The sequence below is a fragment of the Oncorhynchus kisutch genome, linkage group LG21 (genome assembly GCF_002021735.2).
Source record: "Oncorhynchus kisutch isolate 150728-3 linkage group LG21, Okis_V2, whole genome shotgun sequence".
NCBI lineage: Eukaryota > Metazoa > Chordata > Actinopteri > Salmoniformes > Salmonidae > Oncorhynchus > Oncorhynchus kisutch.
This window is the reverse complement of record NC_034194.2, coordinates 39,417,304-39,436,411: the sequence shown is the minus strand read 5'-3', so window position 1 is coordinate 39,436,411 and position 19,108 is coordinate 39,417,304. Positions and strand designations below refer to the sequence as shown.

At 44.7% G+C, this 19,108-nt stretch overlaps 1 protein-coding gene across 1 annotated transcript in view; it reads right to left on the bottom strand.

Moving 5' to 3' along the window:
* Nucleotides 1–18,714, bottom strand: part of LOC109880259 (ras-related protein Rab-15-like) — a 20,667-nt gene extending 1,953 nt beyond the window's left edge. The window contains exons 1-5 of the mRNA XM_020472482.2: nucleotides 18,340–18,714; nucleotides 5,603–5,663; nucleotides 5,232–5,292; nucleotides 3,122–3,199; nucleotides 2,430–2,585 (exon numbers count right to left, since the gene is read on the bottom strand). Of these exons, the coding sequence (XP_020328071.2) occupies nucleotides 2,430–2,585; nucleotides 3,122–3,199; nucleotides 5,232–5,292; nucleotides 5,603–5,663; nucleotides 18,340–18,463 (480 nt within the window). The 5' untranslated portion in view covers nucleotides 18,464–18,714. The remainder of the gene's footprint in view (nucleotides 1–2,429; nucleotides 2,586–3,121; nucleotides 3,200–5,231; nucleotides 5,293–5,602; nucleotides 5,664–18,339) is intronic.
* Nucleotides 18,715–19,108: the final 394 nt, after the last annotated feature.

Here is a 19,108-nt window from a genome sequence, read left to right as displayed (position 1 = left end):
ATATCACTGTATATATATATATATATATATATATATATATATATATATCACTGTATGTATATATATCACTGTATGTATATATATCACTGTATGTATATATATATATATATATATATATATATATATATATATATATCACTGTATGTATATATATCACTGTATGTATATATATCACTGTATATATATATATATATATATATATATCACTGTATGTATATATCACTGTATATATATATCACTGTATGTATATATATCACTGTATATATATATCACTGTATATATATATCACTGTATGTATATATCACTGTATATATATATCACTGTATGTATATATATCACTGTATATATATATCACTGTATGTATATATATCACTGTATGTATATATCACTGTATATATATATCACTGTATGTATATATATATCACTGTATATATATATCACTGTATGTATATATATCACTGTATATATATCACTGTATGTATATATATATCACTGTATATATATATATCACTGTATATATATATATCACTGTATATATATATATCACTGTATATATATCACTGTATATACATCACTGTATATATATTTTAAATATAACCTTACTTTAACTAGGCAAGTCAGTTAAGAACAAATTATTATTTACAATGATGGCCGACACCGGGACTCTGGGACTCCCGATCACGGCCGGATGTGATACAGCCTGGATATATAACTGTATACAGTGCCTTCAGAAAGTATTCAGACCCCTTGACTATTCTAAAATTGATTAAATTGTTTCCCCCCCCCCCCCTCATCAATCTACACACAATACCCCATAATGACATCACAATACCCCATAATGACAAAGCAAAAACGGGTTTTTAGAAATGTTTGCAAAATTTATAAAAACTGAAAAACGTATATTACATTTACATAAGTATTCAGCCCCTTTACTCAGTACTTTGTTGAAGTACCTTTGGCAGCGATTACAGCCTCGAGTTTCATTGGGTATGATGCTTCAAGCTTGGCACACCTGTATTTGGGGAGTTTCTCCCATTCTTCTCTGCAGTTCCTCTCAAGCTCTGTCAGGTTGGATGGGGAGTGTCACTGCACAGCTATTTTCAGGTGTCTTCAGAGATGTTCGATCATATTCAAGTCCGGGCTCTGGCTGGGCCACTCAAGGACTTTCAGAGACTTTTCTCGAAGCCACTCCTGTGTTGTCTTGTTTGTGTGCTTAGGGTCGTTGTCCTGTTGGAAGGTGAACCTTTGCCCCAGTCTGAGGTCCTGAGCTCTCTGGAGCAGGTTTTCATCGAGGATCTCTCTGTACTTTGCTCCGTTCATCTTTGCCTCGATCCTGCCTAGTCTCCCAGTCCCTGCCGCTGAAAAACATCCCCACAGCATGATGCTGCTCCGGGAAGCTGGCCTTCTAGGCAGAGTAGCAAAGAAAAAGCCATATCTCAGACTGGCCAATAAGAAGAAAGACACTGGACCAAGGAGTGGTCAGCACAGTTACCGGATCTCAACCATATTGAGCTGTTGTGGGAGCAGCTTGACCGTATGGTACGTAAGAAGTGCCCATCAAACCAATCCAACTTGTGGGAGGTGGTTCAGGAAGCATGGGGTGAAATCTCTTCAGATTACCTCAACAAATTGACAACTAGAATGCCACACAACTGCAAGGCTGTAATCGCTGCAAATGGAGGATTCTTTGACGAAAGCAAAGTTTGAAGGACACAATTATTATTTCAATAAAAAATCATTATTTCTAACCTTGTCAATGTCTTGACTATCTTTCCTATTCATTTTGAAACTCATTTCATGTATGTTTTCATGGAAAACAAGGACATTTCTATGTGTATATATGTACAGTAGCAGTCAACATTTTGGACACACCTACTCATTAAAGGGTTTTTCTTTATCTTACATTGTAGAATAATAGTGAAGACATCAACACTATGAAATAACACATATGGAATCATGTAGTAACCAAAACAATTGTTAAACAAGAGTGTGCAAAGCTGTCATCAAGGAAAAGGTGGGCTACTTTGAAGAATCTCAAATCGCCAAAATAAAGAAAAACCCTCAAATAAGTAGGTGTATCCAAACTTTTGACTCGTACTATATATATATATATATTTGTACTGTGTATATATATATGTACTGGGTATATATATATTTGTACTGTGTGTGTATATATATATATATACACACACAGTACATATATATATATACCCAGTCATGGGTATATATATATATATATATATCACTCTATATATCACTTGGACTCTGGGAGATACAGACTAAGACAAAGTGACTCAGGATGAAATGTTGTTCCATTATACCATCATTATTAGTTTGCGTCCCAGCAGTCCGGCCGTGGTGCTTGGCGTTGGCCTGTGACAGACAGGCGACCATACACAGTGTTTGTTCAGGAGCTGTCAGCCACTCACCTCTGTGATGTTATAGTTGGTGGAGGCACTTGTCTCAAAGAAGTCCATCCCATAATCCTTGGCCAGCTTGTTGCCCTGTCCTGTAGCAACCTGTCTCTTCTCCTCCTCGTCTGACTTGTTCCCTATGAGGATCCTCTGGATGTTATCAGGAGCATACTGAGAGAGAGAGGGAGGGAGGGAGATGGGGAGAAAGGGAGAGGGGGTGAGGGAGGGAGATGGGAAGAAAGGAAGAGGGGGAGGGATAGAGCGGGAGATGGAGGGAGGGAGGGAGGGAGATGGGAAGAAAGGAAGAGGGGGAGGGAGAGAGGGGGTGAGGGACAGAGAGGGAAGAGAAAGCGAGACAGAGAGGGAAGAGAAAGCGAGACAGAGAGGGAAGACAAAGCGAGACAGAGAGGGAAGACAAAGCGAGACAGAGAGGGAAGAGAAAGCGAGACAGAGGGAAGAGAAAGCGAGACAGAGGGAAGAGAAAGCGAGACAGAGAGGGAAGAGAAAGCGAGACAGAGAGGGAAGAGAAAGCGAGACAGAGAGGGAAGAGAAAGCGAGACAGAGGGAAGAGAAAGCGAGACAGAGAGGGAAGAGAAAGCGAGACAGAGAGGGAAGAGAAAGTGAGACAGAGAGGGAAGAGAAAGCGAGACAGAGTCATTCCGTATGATTTGACAAAAGCCTCTAACCCCCAACTCCCTTGATCTCACCTCGTCCACATCGCTGGCCCACTTCATGATGTGCTGGAAGGATCGCTCACTTGTGATGTCGTAAACCAGGAAGATTCCCTGAAGAGAGGAGAAAAGGAAAGGAGAGGGGCAGGGAGAGGAAGGAAGGAGATGAGGGAAGGGAAGGGAAGGGAAGGGGAGGGGAGGGGAGGGGAGGGATGGGAAGGCGAGGGATGGGAAGGGGAAGGGGAAGGGGAAGGGGAAGGGAAGGGAAGGGTAGGGAAGGGAAGGGAAGGGTAGGGAAGGGAAGGGAAGGGAAGGGAAGGGAAGGGAAGGGAAGGGAAGGGAAGGGAAGGGAAGGGAAGGGAAGGGAAGGGAAGGGAAGGGAAGGGAAGGGAAGGGAAGGGAAGGGAAGGGAAGGAGATGAGGGAAGGGAAAGGAAGGAAAGGGAAGGGAGGGGAAGGGCAGGGAAGCGAAGGGAGGGGAAGGGAAGGGAAGGGAAGGAGATGAGGGAAGGGAAGGGAAGGGGAGGAAAGGGAAGGGAGGGGAAGGGCAGGGAAGCGAAGGGAGGGGAAGGGAAGGAGATGTGGGAAGGGAAGGGAAGGGGAGGAAAGGGAAGGGAGGGGAAGGGCAGGGAAGTGAAGGGAGGGGAAGGGAAGGGAAGGGAAGGGGAGGAAATGGAAGGGAAGGGGAGGAAAGGGAAGGGAAGGGGAGGAAAGGGAAGGGAGGGGAAGGGCAGGGAAGGAAGGGCAGGGAAGGGAAGGGAAGGCGAGGAAAGGGAAGGGAGGGGAAGGGCAGGGAAGGGAAGGGAAGGAGATGAGGGAAGGGAAGGGGAGGAAAGGGAAGGGAGGGGAAGGGCAGGGAAGGGAAGGGAAGGAGATGAGGAAAGGGAAGGGAGGGGAAGGGCAGGGAAGGGAAGGGAGGGGAAGGGCAGGGCAGGGAAGGGCAGGGCAGGGAAGGGAAGGGAAGGGAGGGGAGGGGCAGGGCAGGGAAGGGAGGGGAAGGGCAGGGCAGGGCAGGGCAGGGAAGGGAAGGGAGGGGAAGGACAGGGAAGGGAAGGGAAAGGAAAGGAAAGGAAGGGAAGGGAAGGGAGGGGAAGGACAGGGAAGGGAAGGGAAAGGAAAGGAAAGGAAAGGAAGGGCAGGGAAGGGAAGGGAAGGGAGGGGAAGGACAGGGAAGGGAAGGGAAAGGAAAGGAAGGGAAGGGAGGGGAAGGACAGGGAAGGGAAGGGAAGGGAAGGGAAAGGAAAGGAAGGGCAGGGAAGGGAAGGGAAGGGAGGGGAAGGACAGGGAAGGGAAGGGAAAGGAAAGGAAAGGAAAGGAAAGGAAGGGAAAGGAAAGGAAAGGAAAGGAAAGGAAAGGAAAGGAAAGGAAAGGAAAGGAAGGAAGGGAAGGGAAGGGAGGGAGGGGAGGGGAGAAACATGTCATCTGATTCTGTTATGGTTGTCAAAGCAACACCACGTATTATAGTATCCATGGGTGATAAGGGTGGTGAGTGGACAGGAGGAAACTGTTACTATGACACTAAATAGGGTGGCAGGTAGCCTAGTGGTTAGAGTGTTGGCCAGTAACCGAAATGTTGCTGGATCGAAGGTAAAACATTTAAATAAAACTAGCACCAGGAAACTGTTACTATGACACTAACTAGCACCAGGAAACTGTTACTATAACACTAACTATCACCAGGAAACTGTTACTATGACACTAACTAGCACCAGGAAACTGTTACTATAACACTAACTAGCACCAGGAAACTGTTACTATGACACTAACTATCACCAGGAAACTGTTACTATGACACTAACTAGCACCAGGAAACTGTTACTATAACACTAACTATCACCAGGAAACTGTTACTATGACACTAACTAGCACCAGGAAACTGTTACTATAACACTAACTAGCACCAGGAAACTGTTACTATGACACTAACTATCACCAGGAAACTGTTACTATGACACTAACTAGCACCAGGAAACTGTTACTATGACACTAACTAGCACCAGGAAACTGTTACTATGACACTAACTAGCAGAGAGAGTAGTTATCTTACCTGATCTGACCTCGTACCTGCAATATCATGAGGAATAGTAGTTATCTTACCTGATCTGACCTCGTACCTGCAATATCATGAGGGATAGTAGTTATCATACCTGTGCTCGTCTGTAGTACTGCTTAGTGATGGTCTGATATCTCTCCTGTCCTGCTGTGTCCCTGGAAGAAATCAAAAGTCAATCACCCTCTCTTAGAAAATAACCATACAGGCGGTGAATAGTGATAATATCAGGCTGTTTCGATCCATGGTGGATCTTTGTGAGTTCAAAAAAAGTTTTTAATCTTGAGGTACGAGTCATTGCAAAGGGTTTTTGTGCACTACGGGGAGGGAATGTCCTTTGTCTGAACTTGTTTAGTGTCCCGTCTGTAAGCAGCCGTATGTCAGCCACTGTAAGCATGTACACGAGTGTCCTCCTAAATGACTAACATGGTGTCAATGTAGAATATGAATGCAGCTGCTTTGGTTTACCAAATCTGTATCCGCACTTTGATGCCGTCTATCTCTAGCGTCTTCATTTTGAAATCGACTCCTGAGGAGAGACAAAGAACAGACAAGTCAATATTGTGACTATGGAAACCTCAGATTAATTCATCCTATTTAATGTGTGGAGAGGTGAGGCGAGGTTAAGGTGAGGCGAGGTTAAGGTGAGACGTGGTAGGGGGGGGTGAGGTGAGGCGAGGTAAGGGGGGGGGGGTGAGGCGAGGTTAAGGTGAGGCGAGGTAAGGGGGGGGTGAGGCGAGGTTAAGGTGAGGTGAGGTTAAGGTGAGGCGAGGTAAGGTAAGGGGGGGTGAGGCGAGGTAAGAGGGGGTGAGGCGAGGTTAAGGTGGGGCGTGGTAAGGGGGGGAGGTGAGGCGAGGTGAGGTAAGGTGTGGTAAGGGGGGGTGAGGCGTGGTAAGGGGGGGGTGAGGCAAGGTTAAGGTGAAGCGTGGTAAGGGGGGGGGTGAGGCGAGGTTAAGGTGAAGCGTGGTAAGGGGGGGTGAGGCGTGGTAAGGGGGGGGTGAGGCGAGGTTAAGGTGAAGCGTGGTAAGGGGGGGGTGAGGTGAGGTAAGGCGTGGTAAGGGGGGGGGGTGGGTGAGGTGAGGCGAGGTTAAGGTGACGTGTGGTAAGGGGGGGAGGGGGTGAGGTGAGGTAAGGCGTGGTAAGGGGGGGTGAGGTGAGGTGAGGCGAGGTTAAGGTGAGAGGTGGTAAGGGGGGGTGAGGTGAGGTGAGGTGAGGTGAGGTACGGCGGGGAGAGCTGAGATTTTCTCTTCTGTTTTCTATCCTACACTATTAGTCTATGTGTTTTTGGCCGATCTGAAATACTCTCTCCGACTAATACGTAGGTAAACATACATGGCATTTAACCACCCCAATAGTCAACAAACAGCTCTAACCAATGAACCCCAACTAAAAAAGCTAAAAGACTCACAAACCATTACTCATGATGTAAGGCTCCACTCCAGTGAAGGGTTAACTGTGGCAAATCAATACTCAGTCCCTCAGACACTCTGATACTCTGCCTGTGGTGTGTTTTTCATCAGTTCCATTCCTCCTCTACTCTCAAATACTGCTTTTAAACTGCAGTGTGTTCATTTGATAAGGGCCTTGGCACTGAAACTCATGTCGACCCTGTAGCCACACTCTCAGACCCTCAGACTTAACCCGTGAGATGCCCATTGTGGGTGATACACACCTCTTCTGTTGACAGAGCACTCCCATGAGAAAGATACATCTGATAGATGTGACATATTGCTTTTGTACTTCAGTGTGTTCATTCGAAACGAATCTCATCTCGGCACGCATATCTAAAACACGATAGACAACTAGTGACACTCTCACAGGCCTACTCTTCATACTGCCGTGTGATGGCTTGATACAGTCTCTGCACTCAGACACTCATCTTAAACACGATAGACACTCTCTCACAGGCCTGGGCCTAGACTGGAGTTCACTCCACTTCAGGGAGAGACAGAGAGGTCTGTTGAAACAGTAAAGCAACACTTTTTTTTAAAGAAAAGGTTTCTACCTAGAATCTAAAATGGTTATTCGGCTGTCCTCACAGGAGAACCCTTTGAGGAACCATTTTTGGTTCCAGGTCGAAACCTTTTGTTTCCAGGTACGACCGTTTGGGATCCATATATGTCCCTTTCCACAGAGGGTTCTACCTGGAACCCAAAATGGTTCTACCTGGAACCAAAAAGGGTTCTACCTGGAACCAAAAAGGGTTTTCCTAAGGGAACCCTTTTGGAACCCTTTTTTCTAAGAGTGTAGAACTGTGTGACTACTAGAACTATCTGACTACTAGAACTGTCTGACAACTAGAACTGTCTGACTACTAGAACTGTCTGACAACTAGGACTGTCTGACTACTAGAACTGTGTGACTACTAGAACTGTGTGACTCCTAGAACTGTCTGACTACTAGAACTGTCTGACAACTAGGACTGTCTGACTACTAGAACTGTGTGACTCCTAGAACTGTCTGACAACTAGGACTGTCAGACAACTAGGACTGTCAGACTACTAGGACTGTCAGACTACTAGGACTGTGTGACAACTAGGACTGTCAGACAACTAGGACTGTCAGACTACTAGGACTGTGTGACTACTAGGACTGTCAGACTACTAGGACTGTCTGACTACTAGAACTGTCTGACAACTAGGACTGTCTGACTACTAGAACTGTGTGACTACTAGAACTGTGTGACTCCTAGAACTGTCTGACTACTAGAACTGTCTGACAACTAGGACTGTCTGACTACTAGAACTGTGTGACTCCTAGAACTGTCTGACAACTAGGACTGTCAGACAACTAGGACTGTCAGACAACTAGGACTGTCAGACAACTAGGACTGTCAGACTACTAGGACTGTGTGACAACTAGGACTGTCAGACAACTAGGACTGTCAGACTACTAGGACTGTGTGACTACTAGGACTGTCAGACTACTAGGACTGTGTGACTACTAGGACTGTGTGACTACTAGGACTGTCTGACAACTAGGACTGTCTGACTACTAGGACTGTGCGACTACTAGGACTGTGCGACTACTAGGACTGTGCGACTACTAGGACTGTGTGACTACTAGGACTGTGTGACTACTAGGACTGTGTGACTACTAGGACCGTGCGACTACTAGGACTGTGTGACTACTAGGACTGTGTGACTACTAGGACTGTCTGACAACTAGGACTGTCTGACTACTAGGACTGTGCGACTACTAGGACTGTGCGACTACTAGGACTGTGCGACTACTAGGACTGTGTGACTACTAGGACTGTGTGACTACTAGGACTGTGTGACTACTAGGACCGTGCGACTACTAGGACTGTGTGACTACTAGGACTGTGTGACTACTAGGACTGTGTGACTACTAGGACTGTGTGACTACTAGGACTGTGCGACTAGGGAAGGTGTATGCAGACCGTGGCACAGTGAAAGGTCACTGGCTTGTCTTGCCTGGGGCTGGGAGGAGTGAAAGCAGGAAAAAACACAGACATGAAGGCTCTCGCTCTCTCCCTCTTTCTCTCTCTGTGTCTTGATTCTCTCCAAGCATCTCTCTCTCTCTTCCCCTCACTCTTTCTATGCTTCTCGCTCTCCCCGTCTCTCCCTCTACATCTTTCCTTTTGCTTCTCTCCTGGAGTCATCCCTGCATTCAGTGATCTAGGAGTGAGTGACGTGCAGCTTCAAAGTAAATGCTATCTAAGATGTCCTCTAGAATAGATGAATGGGAAGTGGTTGGCTCAGCGATCTAAGATGTCCTCTAGAATAGATGAATGGGAAGTGGTTGGCTCAGCGATCTAAGATGTCCTCTAGAATAGATGAATGGGAAGTGGTTGGCTCAGCTATCTAAGATGTCCTCTAGAATAGATGAATGGGAAGTGGTTGGCTCAGCTATCTAAGATGTCCTCTAGAATAGATGAATGAGAAGTGTTGGCTCAGCTATCTAAGATGTCCTCTAGAATAGATGAATGAGAAGTGTTGGCTCAGCTATCTAAGATGTCCTCTAGAATAGATGAATGGGAAGTGGTTGGCTCAGCGATCTAAGATGTCCTCTAGAATAGATGAATGGGAAGTGGTTGGCTCAGCTATCTAAGATGTCCTCTAGAATAGATGAATGGGAAGTGGTTGGCTCAGCTATCTAAGATGTCCTCTAGAATAGATGAATGGGAAGTGGTTGGCTCAGCTATCTAAGATGTCCTCTAGAATAGATGAATGGGAAGTGGTTGGCTCAGCGATCTAAGATGTCCTCTAGAATAGATGAATGGGAAGTGGTTGGCTCAGCTATCTAAGATGTCCTCTAGAATAGATGAATGGGAAGTGGTTGGCTCAGCTATCTAAGATGTCCACTAGAATATATGAATGGGAAGTGGTTGGCCCAGCTATCTAAGATGTCCTCTAGAATAGATGAATGAGAAGTGTTGGCTCAGCTATCTAAGATGTCCTCTAGAATAGATGAATGGGAAGTGGTTGGCTCAGCGATCTAAGATGTCCTCTAGAATAGATGAATGGGAAGTGGTTGGCTCAGCTATCTAAGATGTCCTCTAGAATAGATGAATGAGAAGTGGTTGGCTCAGCTATCTAAGATGTCCTCTAGAATAGATGAATGGGAAGTGGTTGGCTCAGCTATCTAAGATGTCCTCTAGAATAGATGAATGGGAAGTGGTTGGCTCAGCGATCTAAGATGTCCTCTAGAATAGATGAATGGGAAGTGGTTGGCTCAGCTATCTAAGATGTCCTCTAGAATAGATGAATGGGAAGTGGTTGGCTCAGCGAACTAAGATGTCCTCTAGAATAGATGAATGGGAAGTGGTTGGCGACTCTCGACTCCGACAGGGACACGACCCCGACAGGGACACGACCCCGACAGGGACACGACTCTGACAGGGACACGACCCCGACAGGGACACGACCCCGACAGGGACACGACTCCGACAGGGACACGACCCCGACAGGGACACGACCCCGACAGGGACACGACCCCGACAGGGACATGACCCCGACAGGGACACGACCCCGGGTCCAGCGACTGTCCACTGTCAACACATTAGCCATTATGCCAAGAGATCCAAACCCCTTTTTATTTAACTAAGGCAAGTCAGTTAAGAACAAATTCTTATTTACAATGACGGCCTAACCCGGCCAAACTCTAACGACAATGGGCCAATTGTGCGCCGCCCTATGGGACTCCCAATCACAGCCGGATGTGCTTACAGCCCAGGGTCGAACCAGGGTCTGTAGTGACACCTCCAGCACTGAGAGGCAGTGCCTTAAACTGCTGCGCCGCTCGCCACCCTCGATGAGGTCGCTACAATATGACACTAGGTGTGTAACGGTCGACTTGCAGTCCCGAAGTCTTTTGTCACAGTGTTTGTGCTCTGTGAATGAAACGGACACCGTCTATGACTCTACAGCCCATCCACACATCACACCCAGCCGTGACAATGAAGCTCAAGTACAGCTCCCCTCTGTGAAAGCGGTGGCTAATTTGTCACGGTAAGCGTTTCATCACAATCTGCAAGGCGGAGAAGCTGTATAGGGTTAATAGGTACAAGGAAGTGACTGGTCTAATTACCTTGAACACAGCTCACTTCTACCTTCATTAGGTGATGACACGTCAGGAGTGTACTGTAGGCAGTGAGCCTAATACTGACAGACAGGCTTTTATGTTGGACACATAGATAGATGCTGGGACAACTGGGGAGAGCGGGGCCTGTCTTACCCTAAAAATGGCTGTGACTGTGCTATGTGGTTGTCTTACCTGCCTTAGTTGAATGCACTGACTGCAAAATCATTTAGGATTAGGAGAGAGTCTGCTAAAAAGACTAAAATATAAATGGCTGTAGACAGTGACACCATAGGAGTCTACAGTCACATCTCTGGATCTGTCACACAGTGTGAGAGACGTTGCAACAATCCAGTAACTTTTCCCCACCAAAACAATTCCCAGCTTTTCCAGAAATCCTGGTATCAAAATTCCTAGATACAGGTGGGAATTAACTAGGAAATCCCAGAATCCACCGACCAGGAGTTCTGGAAAACCTGGGAATTTTGGGGAAAATTAACGGAATTTTGCAAACCCTATAAGAGTGAATCAGAGTGATTCTCCTCACTAAGGCCATGCCAAGCCATTCACAGTACTGTAGTCTTCAAGGGACTCTATGCTTAGGACACAAACAGCAAGCTTGTCTATTGTAAACTACATTGGCAGCACTGAAACATACAAAAGGACAGGGGAAGGGAGGGAGAATAAACTAAAGTGTCCACCTTGGGGCAAGTAAGGCAAAGAAAACAAGCAGCTTTCAACTAGACCTATTAAGTGTGTTTGACCCAGATTTGTATCAGATGGTCATATAGTATTTAGTGTTTACAGTGTGTTTTACCCAGAGTTGATATAGTATTTTGTGTTTACAGTGTGTTTTACACAGAGTTGATATAGTTTTTAGTGTTTAAAGAGTGTTTTACCCAGAGTTGATATAGTATTTAGTGTTTACAGTGTGTTTTACCCAGAGTTGATATAGTATTTTGTGTTTACAGAGTGTTTTACCCAGAGTTGATATAGTATTTAGTGTTTACAGTGTGTTTTACCCAGAGTTGTATCACACAGTCATATAGTATTCAGTAGATCTACATTCATCACACCCAACAGTTTAATTCAACATACTGACAACAGTGTTTTTACTTAGCGTAGCTATTAGCCAACCATTTCTATGAATGGATAAGTATAGGTGCGTGCCAAATGACACCCAGAACACTATGGGCCCTGGTCAAAAGTAGTGCACTATATAGGGAATAGGGTGTCATTTGGGACGTATCCTATCTCTGTCAGTGAGCCATGTCCAGGGCATCCCCTTTATTGTAGCTATCCCATAATAAGCAGCACTTAACAGTGGTGGTGGTGGGGGAGTGATGGTGGCTGCTTATTGTTTCATGATATAGGGCACACACACACTTGCGCGCACACACACACATACATAGACACAGACACCCACACACACACCTCCTACTATCCCTCACAGCCAATATGACAGCCAGAGGCTCCAAGGAGTTCACAGGTCATTGACAGGCCGACCGCTCAGGCGAGGGAGATTAAATGCATGGATCGTGTGATTAAACATGTCTCCTAAATCATGGCTGCCTGGCGGTAGCTGCTTACTGCGGTGACCAGTGGAGGTAGTGGAGGTTGCACATAAAGTGGCAATAATATATATACCATTTAGCAGATGATTTTATCCAAAGCGATTTATAATCATGAGTGCTGAAATATTTCACATACGGGTAGTTCTGGGAATCAAACCCACTGTCCTGGCGATTCATGCCTCATGATCTACCAACTGAGCTACAGAGGACCACCAGATGAACACATGGTAATAGTGTGTTAACCTGAACCTTATTAAATTAATAACATTAATGCATTCCGGTCTAGAGTTCTAAACTAACAGAACAAGAGGGGGGCAGGAGTTCCTCCGGATCACATGACCTGACAGGTAAACTCTGAGCCCTACCTAGCGTAAGGTACAGCATCACCGGATCACATGACCTGACAGGTAAACTCTGAGCCCTACCTAGCGTAAGGTACAGCATCATTTTAGTTAAGGCCATCTACAGCTAGAACACCTGGTATCTGTCAGGCTGTGGGAACACAGGGAAGAATATTATTGTTCTATTAAATCACTGTCTCTAACCTTTAGTGAGTCTGCCAATAGAGGTAATGGCCTTTTGGTCTTCCTCTGCTTGGAAACACTCTATCCTAAATGCTGAGTCTCAGAAACAATATATATATATATATATATATATATAACAATATAATATACTCCCATCTATAGAGTCTTGGCTGTGTGTTTCAGAGACACTGTCAAAAACACAGTCACAGCTCTTAGTTGAGAGTCTAAACTTGAAATGAACACAAATATTCAGAAGAAGATATTAATAGAAACACTATTTAGGACATGTGGGCCTACTTGAGTATTTGAAGAACATGTGGGCCTACTTGAGTATTTGAAGAACGTGTGGGCCCATTGAGTATTTGAAGAACGTGTGGGCCTACTTGAGTATTTGAAGAACATGTGGGCCTACTTGAGCATTTGAAGAACGTGTGGGCCTACTTGAGCATTTGAAGAACGTGTGGGCCTACTTGAGCATTTGAAGAACGTGTGGGCCTACTTGAGCATTTGAAGAACGTGTGGGGACCGTTTGAGTATTTGAAGAACGTGTGGGCCTACTTGAGTATTTGAAGAACGTGTGGGCCCATTGAGTATTTGAAGAACGTGTGGGCCTACTTGAGTATTTGAAGAACATGTGGGCCCATTGAGTATTTGAAGAACGTGTGGGCCTACTTGAGTATTTGAAGAACACGTGGGTCTACTTGAGCATTTGAAGAACGTGTGGGCCTACTTGAGTATTTGAAGAACATGTGGGCCTACTTGAGCATTTGAAGAACGTGTGGGCCTACTTGAGCATTTGAAGAACGTGTGGGCCTACTTGAGTATTTGAAGAACATGTGGGCCTACTTGAGCATTTGAAGAACGTGTGGGCCTACTTGAGTATTTGAAGAACATGTGGGGCTACTTGAGTATTCGAAGAACATGTGAGAACAAAATCATGGAGGCAGCTATAACAAATGATATTTTAGGCTTAGGGGTTAGGTTCAGGCTTAGGGGTTAGGTTCAGGCTTAGAGGTTAGGTTCAGGTTTAGGGGTTAGGTTCAGGTTTAGAGGTTAGGTTCAGGCTTAGGGGTTAGGTTCAGGCTTAGAGGTTAGGTTCAGGCTTAGGGGTTAGGTTCAGGCTTAGGGGTTAGGTTCAGGTTTAGGGGTTAGGTTCAGGTTTAGGGGTTAGGTTGAGGTTTAGGGGTTAGGTTGAGGTTTAGGGGTTAGGTTCAGGCTTAGAGGTTAGGTTCAGGTTTAGAGGTTAGGTTCAGGCTTAGAGGTTAGGTTCAGGTTTAGAGGTTAGGTTCAGGCTTAGGGGTTAGGTTGAGGTTTAGGGGTTAGGTTGAGGTTTGGGGGTTAGGTTCAGGCTTAGGGGTTAGGTTCAGGCTTAGAGGTTAGGTTCAGGCTTAGGGGTTAGGTTCAGGCTTAGAGGTTAGAGGTTAGGTTCAGGCTTATAGGTTAGGTTCAGGCTTAGGGTTAGGTTGAGGTTTAGGGGTTTGGGTTAAGGGATTGGGGTTAGGGTTAAGGGATTGGGGTTAGGGGATTGGGGTTAGGTTTAGGGGTAGGGCATTGGGGTTAGGGTTAGGGGACTGGGGTTAGGGTTAGGGGACTGGGGTTAGGGTTAGGGGACTGGGGTTAGGGTTAGGGGACTGGGGTTAGGGTTAGGGTTAGGGATTAGGGGAAGGGCATTGGGGTTAGGGTTAGGTTAGGAAAATAGGATTTTGAATGGAAATCAATTGTTTGGTCCCCACAAGGATAGTAAAACCAACATGTGTGTGTGTGTGTGTGTGTGCGTGCGCGTGCGTGTGCATGTGCGTGTGTACACTATATTGATAGTCAGAATGGTGTTAGCCAGTGTTGGTCAGTCGGTCTGGATCTATGCCTCTCTGTGGACTCAATTTGGTTTGTTTGATCTCCCATAGAGGTCCTTAGACAGACCGCATCCCAAATGGCTCCCTATTCTCAACATAGTGCACAACCTTTCACCAGAGCTCTATGGGCCCTGGTCAAGAGTAGTGCACTATTTAGTGAATAGGATGTCATTTGGTAGACAGCCAATAGCAGACAGGCACATGAGTGGCCATCTGTAACCCTGTGTACAGAAGCACTGTTGTCTTATAGCAGACAGACAAACATATTACCACTCCACTCCTGGCTGGAATACCTGGCTGCACCTGCAACCCACCCAGCTATTTGATCTGACGTAGCCGGCTGGGCAAGCTGGAGCAGTGGACAGAGAACACTATATTCTAGAACACAATATGCTTTGTGCCAGAGAACACCACAGAGATATCACTAGGGATGTAGTTCTATGAAGAACACTCCAGGTTCTAGAACTTTAGACAGAGAACAACACAGAGATATCACTAGGGATGTAGTTCTATGAAGAACACTCCAGGTTCTAGAACTTTAGACAGAGAACAACAAAGAGATATCACTAGGGATGTAGTTCTATGAAGAACACTCAGAGATATCACTAGGGATGTAGTTCTATGAAGAACACTCCAGGTTCTAGAACTTTAGACAGAGAACAACACAGAGATATCACTAGGGATGTAGTTCTATGAAGAACACTCAGAGATATCACTAGGGATGTAGTTCTATGAAGAACACTCCAGGTTCTAGAACTTTAGACAGAGAACAACACAGAGATATCACTAGGGATGTAGTTCTATGAAGAACACTCCAGGTTCTAGAACTTTAGACAGAGAACACCATAGAACTCTAGAAATGGGTTCTTCCAAAATTCTATCCTAGAATGTTGATAATGTGTATAATGTAGCGTCAAAACGCTTAGAATGATCTCATATATACATTTTCTAATGGTGTCAGGTATTTATTTGATATTCAGTGTTAAAATAAATAAAAGTACATCATTTGCATAATTAGTGTGGTGTATTTGTATATTTGAAACATTAGCATAAAGGGGTGGGACAAGGCTGCAACCCCAATAACGTCCTCTGACGAGGCCTGCCTACATTCACCTGCGCTGTCTACACCGCTTGCTTATTATTGTTGTTGTCACGTTCTGTTGCATAATTAAACTAGTGTGTCAATAGCAAAATACCCTGGGAAAAATATATATACACGTTTGGGTCTAGATTACACCTATTTATCCATATACTATACTGAATATTAAAAAGTATGTGGACACCACTTCAAATGAGTGGATTCAGCTATTTCAGCCACACCCTTTGCTGACAGGTGTATAAAATCGAGCACACAGCCATGCAATCTCCATAGACAAACACTGGCAGTAGAATGGCCTTACTGAAGAATGGCCCTACTTCTCGTGGCTACGGTTAATGCAACCAATTACTTCCTATAATACTGCCTTCCTCTGCAGAGGGAGAACTGTATATGTGTCCCAGATGGCACCCTACTTTTGACCATGGTCTAAAGTAGTGCACTATATAGGGAATAGGGCCCTGGTCAAAAGTAGTGCACTACATAGGGAATAGGGCCCTGGTCTATAGTAGTGCACTATATAGGGAATAGGGTTCCATTTGGAACATAATCTGATATTTCTCTGTGATGTCCCTGAACCCCGGGAGGAGGAGTTCAGTCACAGAAAGGAAAACCTGCCTTGACTGGGAAGATAGGAGAATGACTGGTACAGGTCAGTAAAGAGGAGAACAGGGAGGTTCTGATAGCTCACCGGCCTCAATAGGAAGGCAGTGGAGTAGAGTGAGGAGCTGTTCATTTGGGGAATGGAGTTTGACAGTCCATATTAACTATAGGGGAAAACCTTGTTGGGTCCATAGGCTACTGCTTTAATGCTCTCTCTCTCTCTACAAGGGTTGGACCGAGGCAAAGCAATGACCAAGGATGAAGAGTAGGTGAAATTACACTATTTTGCATGACAATAACTTTTACACTATTAGTAACTATAATATATATATTATATTGCAGTAAAATGACAAGGCATGTAGATTATGTATATATTTCAAATCAAAATCAAATCATTGGTCACACGCGCTGAATACAACAGGTGTAGACTTCACAGTGAAATGCTTATTTACGAACCCCAACAGTGCCCATTCCCAACAGTGCCCATTCCCAACAGTGCCCATTCCCAACAGTGCCCATTCCCAACAGTGCCCATTCCCAACAGTGCCCATTCCCAACAGTGCCCATTCCCAACAGTGCCCATTCCCAACAGTGCCCATTCCCAACAGTGCCCATTCCCAACAGTGCCCATTCCCAACAGTGCCCATTCCCAACAGTGCCCATTCCCAACAGTGCCGAGTTAAAACGTAAGACAAAATATTTGCTGAATAAAAAAGGAAAGTGTCACACAATTTTTTTTAAACAATAAGGTTATAAACAAGGAGTTCCAGTGCCGAGGCAATGTGCAGGGGTACAAGTAGTTGAGGTAATTGTGGGTAATTTTCCCACAAAAAAAAATGTCACTTTACTTTTGTTCACGTGCATTTCTTCTAGTAAAAAAAAAAGCAGCTATTCACTAAAAAAAAATGGTGTAACAAATGTGTCCCAATTGTTTCTGACAGTTACTGATAGGCTACATAACCTCTTGGAATACTCTACTTGTATTCATGCATTTTTACTTTGTTCAAAATAACATAAACATATTCAACATCCTGTTCATAGTTTACAGATAACATCTGGTGTGGTATACCATGTATCACAGATAACATCTGGTGTGGTATACCATGTATCACAGATAACATCTGATGTGGTATACCATGTATCACAGATAACATCTGATGTGGTATACCATGTATCACAGATAACATCTGATGTGGTATACCATGTATCACAGATAACATCTGGTGTGGTATACCATGTATCACAGATAACATCTGGTGTGGTATACCATGTATCACAGATAACATCTGATGTGGTATACCATGTATCACAGATAACATCTGGTGTGGTATACCATGTATCACAGATAACATCTGGTGTGGTATACCATGTATCACAGATAACATCTGGTGTGGTATACCATGTATCACAGATAACATCTGGTGTGGTATACCATGTATCACAGATAACATCTGATGTGGTATACCATGTATCACAGATAACATCTGGTGTGGTATACCATGTATCACAGATAACATCTGGTGTGGTATACCATGTATCACTCTGTATCCAGGTAGCAACTGCAGTAAGTGTAGTCTACTGGTGGTCATCATTAGTGCAGTTGGATATTTTACCAAGTGGACCCCCCCCCCCCCCCCCCCCCCTCCGCCCGCAACTGGCTTTTTTTTGTTTTTCTATTTTCTATTAATGAAACTAATTCGTTTTGTAATCAAAGCTCAGATATGCAAAACAATAGAATTATACAATGCTTTGAGATAGAGAGGGACACTTCATTGTAATACACAATAGGGCTAATTGTAAATGTCTAATAGCAAATTGGTACATTCTGCACAAAGAAAATGTTGAATAATGTACATGCTCTTTTCAATAGGCTAATTGATAGAGCGACAATTATATTTGATTAGACTATTTAGCATAGAGATAATCAGATCTGATTAGGTGCATTCTGATAAATCCCCCCCCCCCCCCCCCCAAAAAAAAATGTATTCATGCATCAAAGGAATGGTCTTACCGATTGTGGAAATGTGTGACGGGTGAAATTCGTTGTCCGTGAATCTGCATAATAAACATGTTTTTCCAACCCCCGAATCTCCGAGAAGCAGGAGTCGGAAGAGCACATCATACTGCTTAGCCATAGCGTCTTAGAAATTAGAACAGCCAGCAAGCTAACTCAGCAACGAATTTCCAAAAGCAACAGAGCTACACCCCAGCCCATGTCTGCCCAAAATGCAATCAGGTCTTTTGATAGTCTTTCGAGGAACCGGTGAGCAGCTCTGCCTATCAAACCAGGAGGAGCGGTCTCTTTGGTAACAACGCCTAGGTATAAGAGAAGGGATTCCACCCAGCCCACTCCTCCTCTGATGGGTGCGGTGGCGGGGGAAGCTCCCAGCAGCATCCGCTTTTCACTTGACATCACCGACACGCGAGATGGTTGGTTGAGAAAGCGCGGGAGTAACACGACAGTACAGAAGAAACACCTTTATTATTTTATTGTCCGTAAACAACACCAGGAAGAGTAATTGTGCAAAGAAAACACAGGCTACCTAAAGTGAGCTAAATTAAATTAGGGCTATTTCTTTTATTCCTACAGCCTAAAATAATAGTTATTTTATGATGTGCCAAGTTACCTACATGTTTATCTGAAAAGGATTCTAGTAGACGTTTTACCACATAACAAATAAAGCATGGTTGGATTGAGTTAACACATTTTTCATAAATTACCCCTACCCCTATTTTAGGATTCATCAGAATATTCATGCACTAATATGACAGCATTTTTT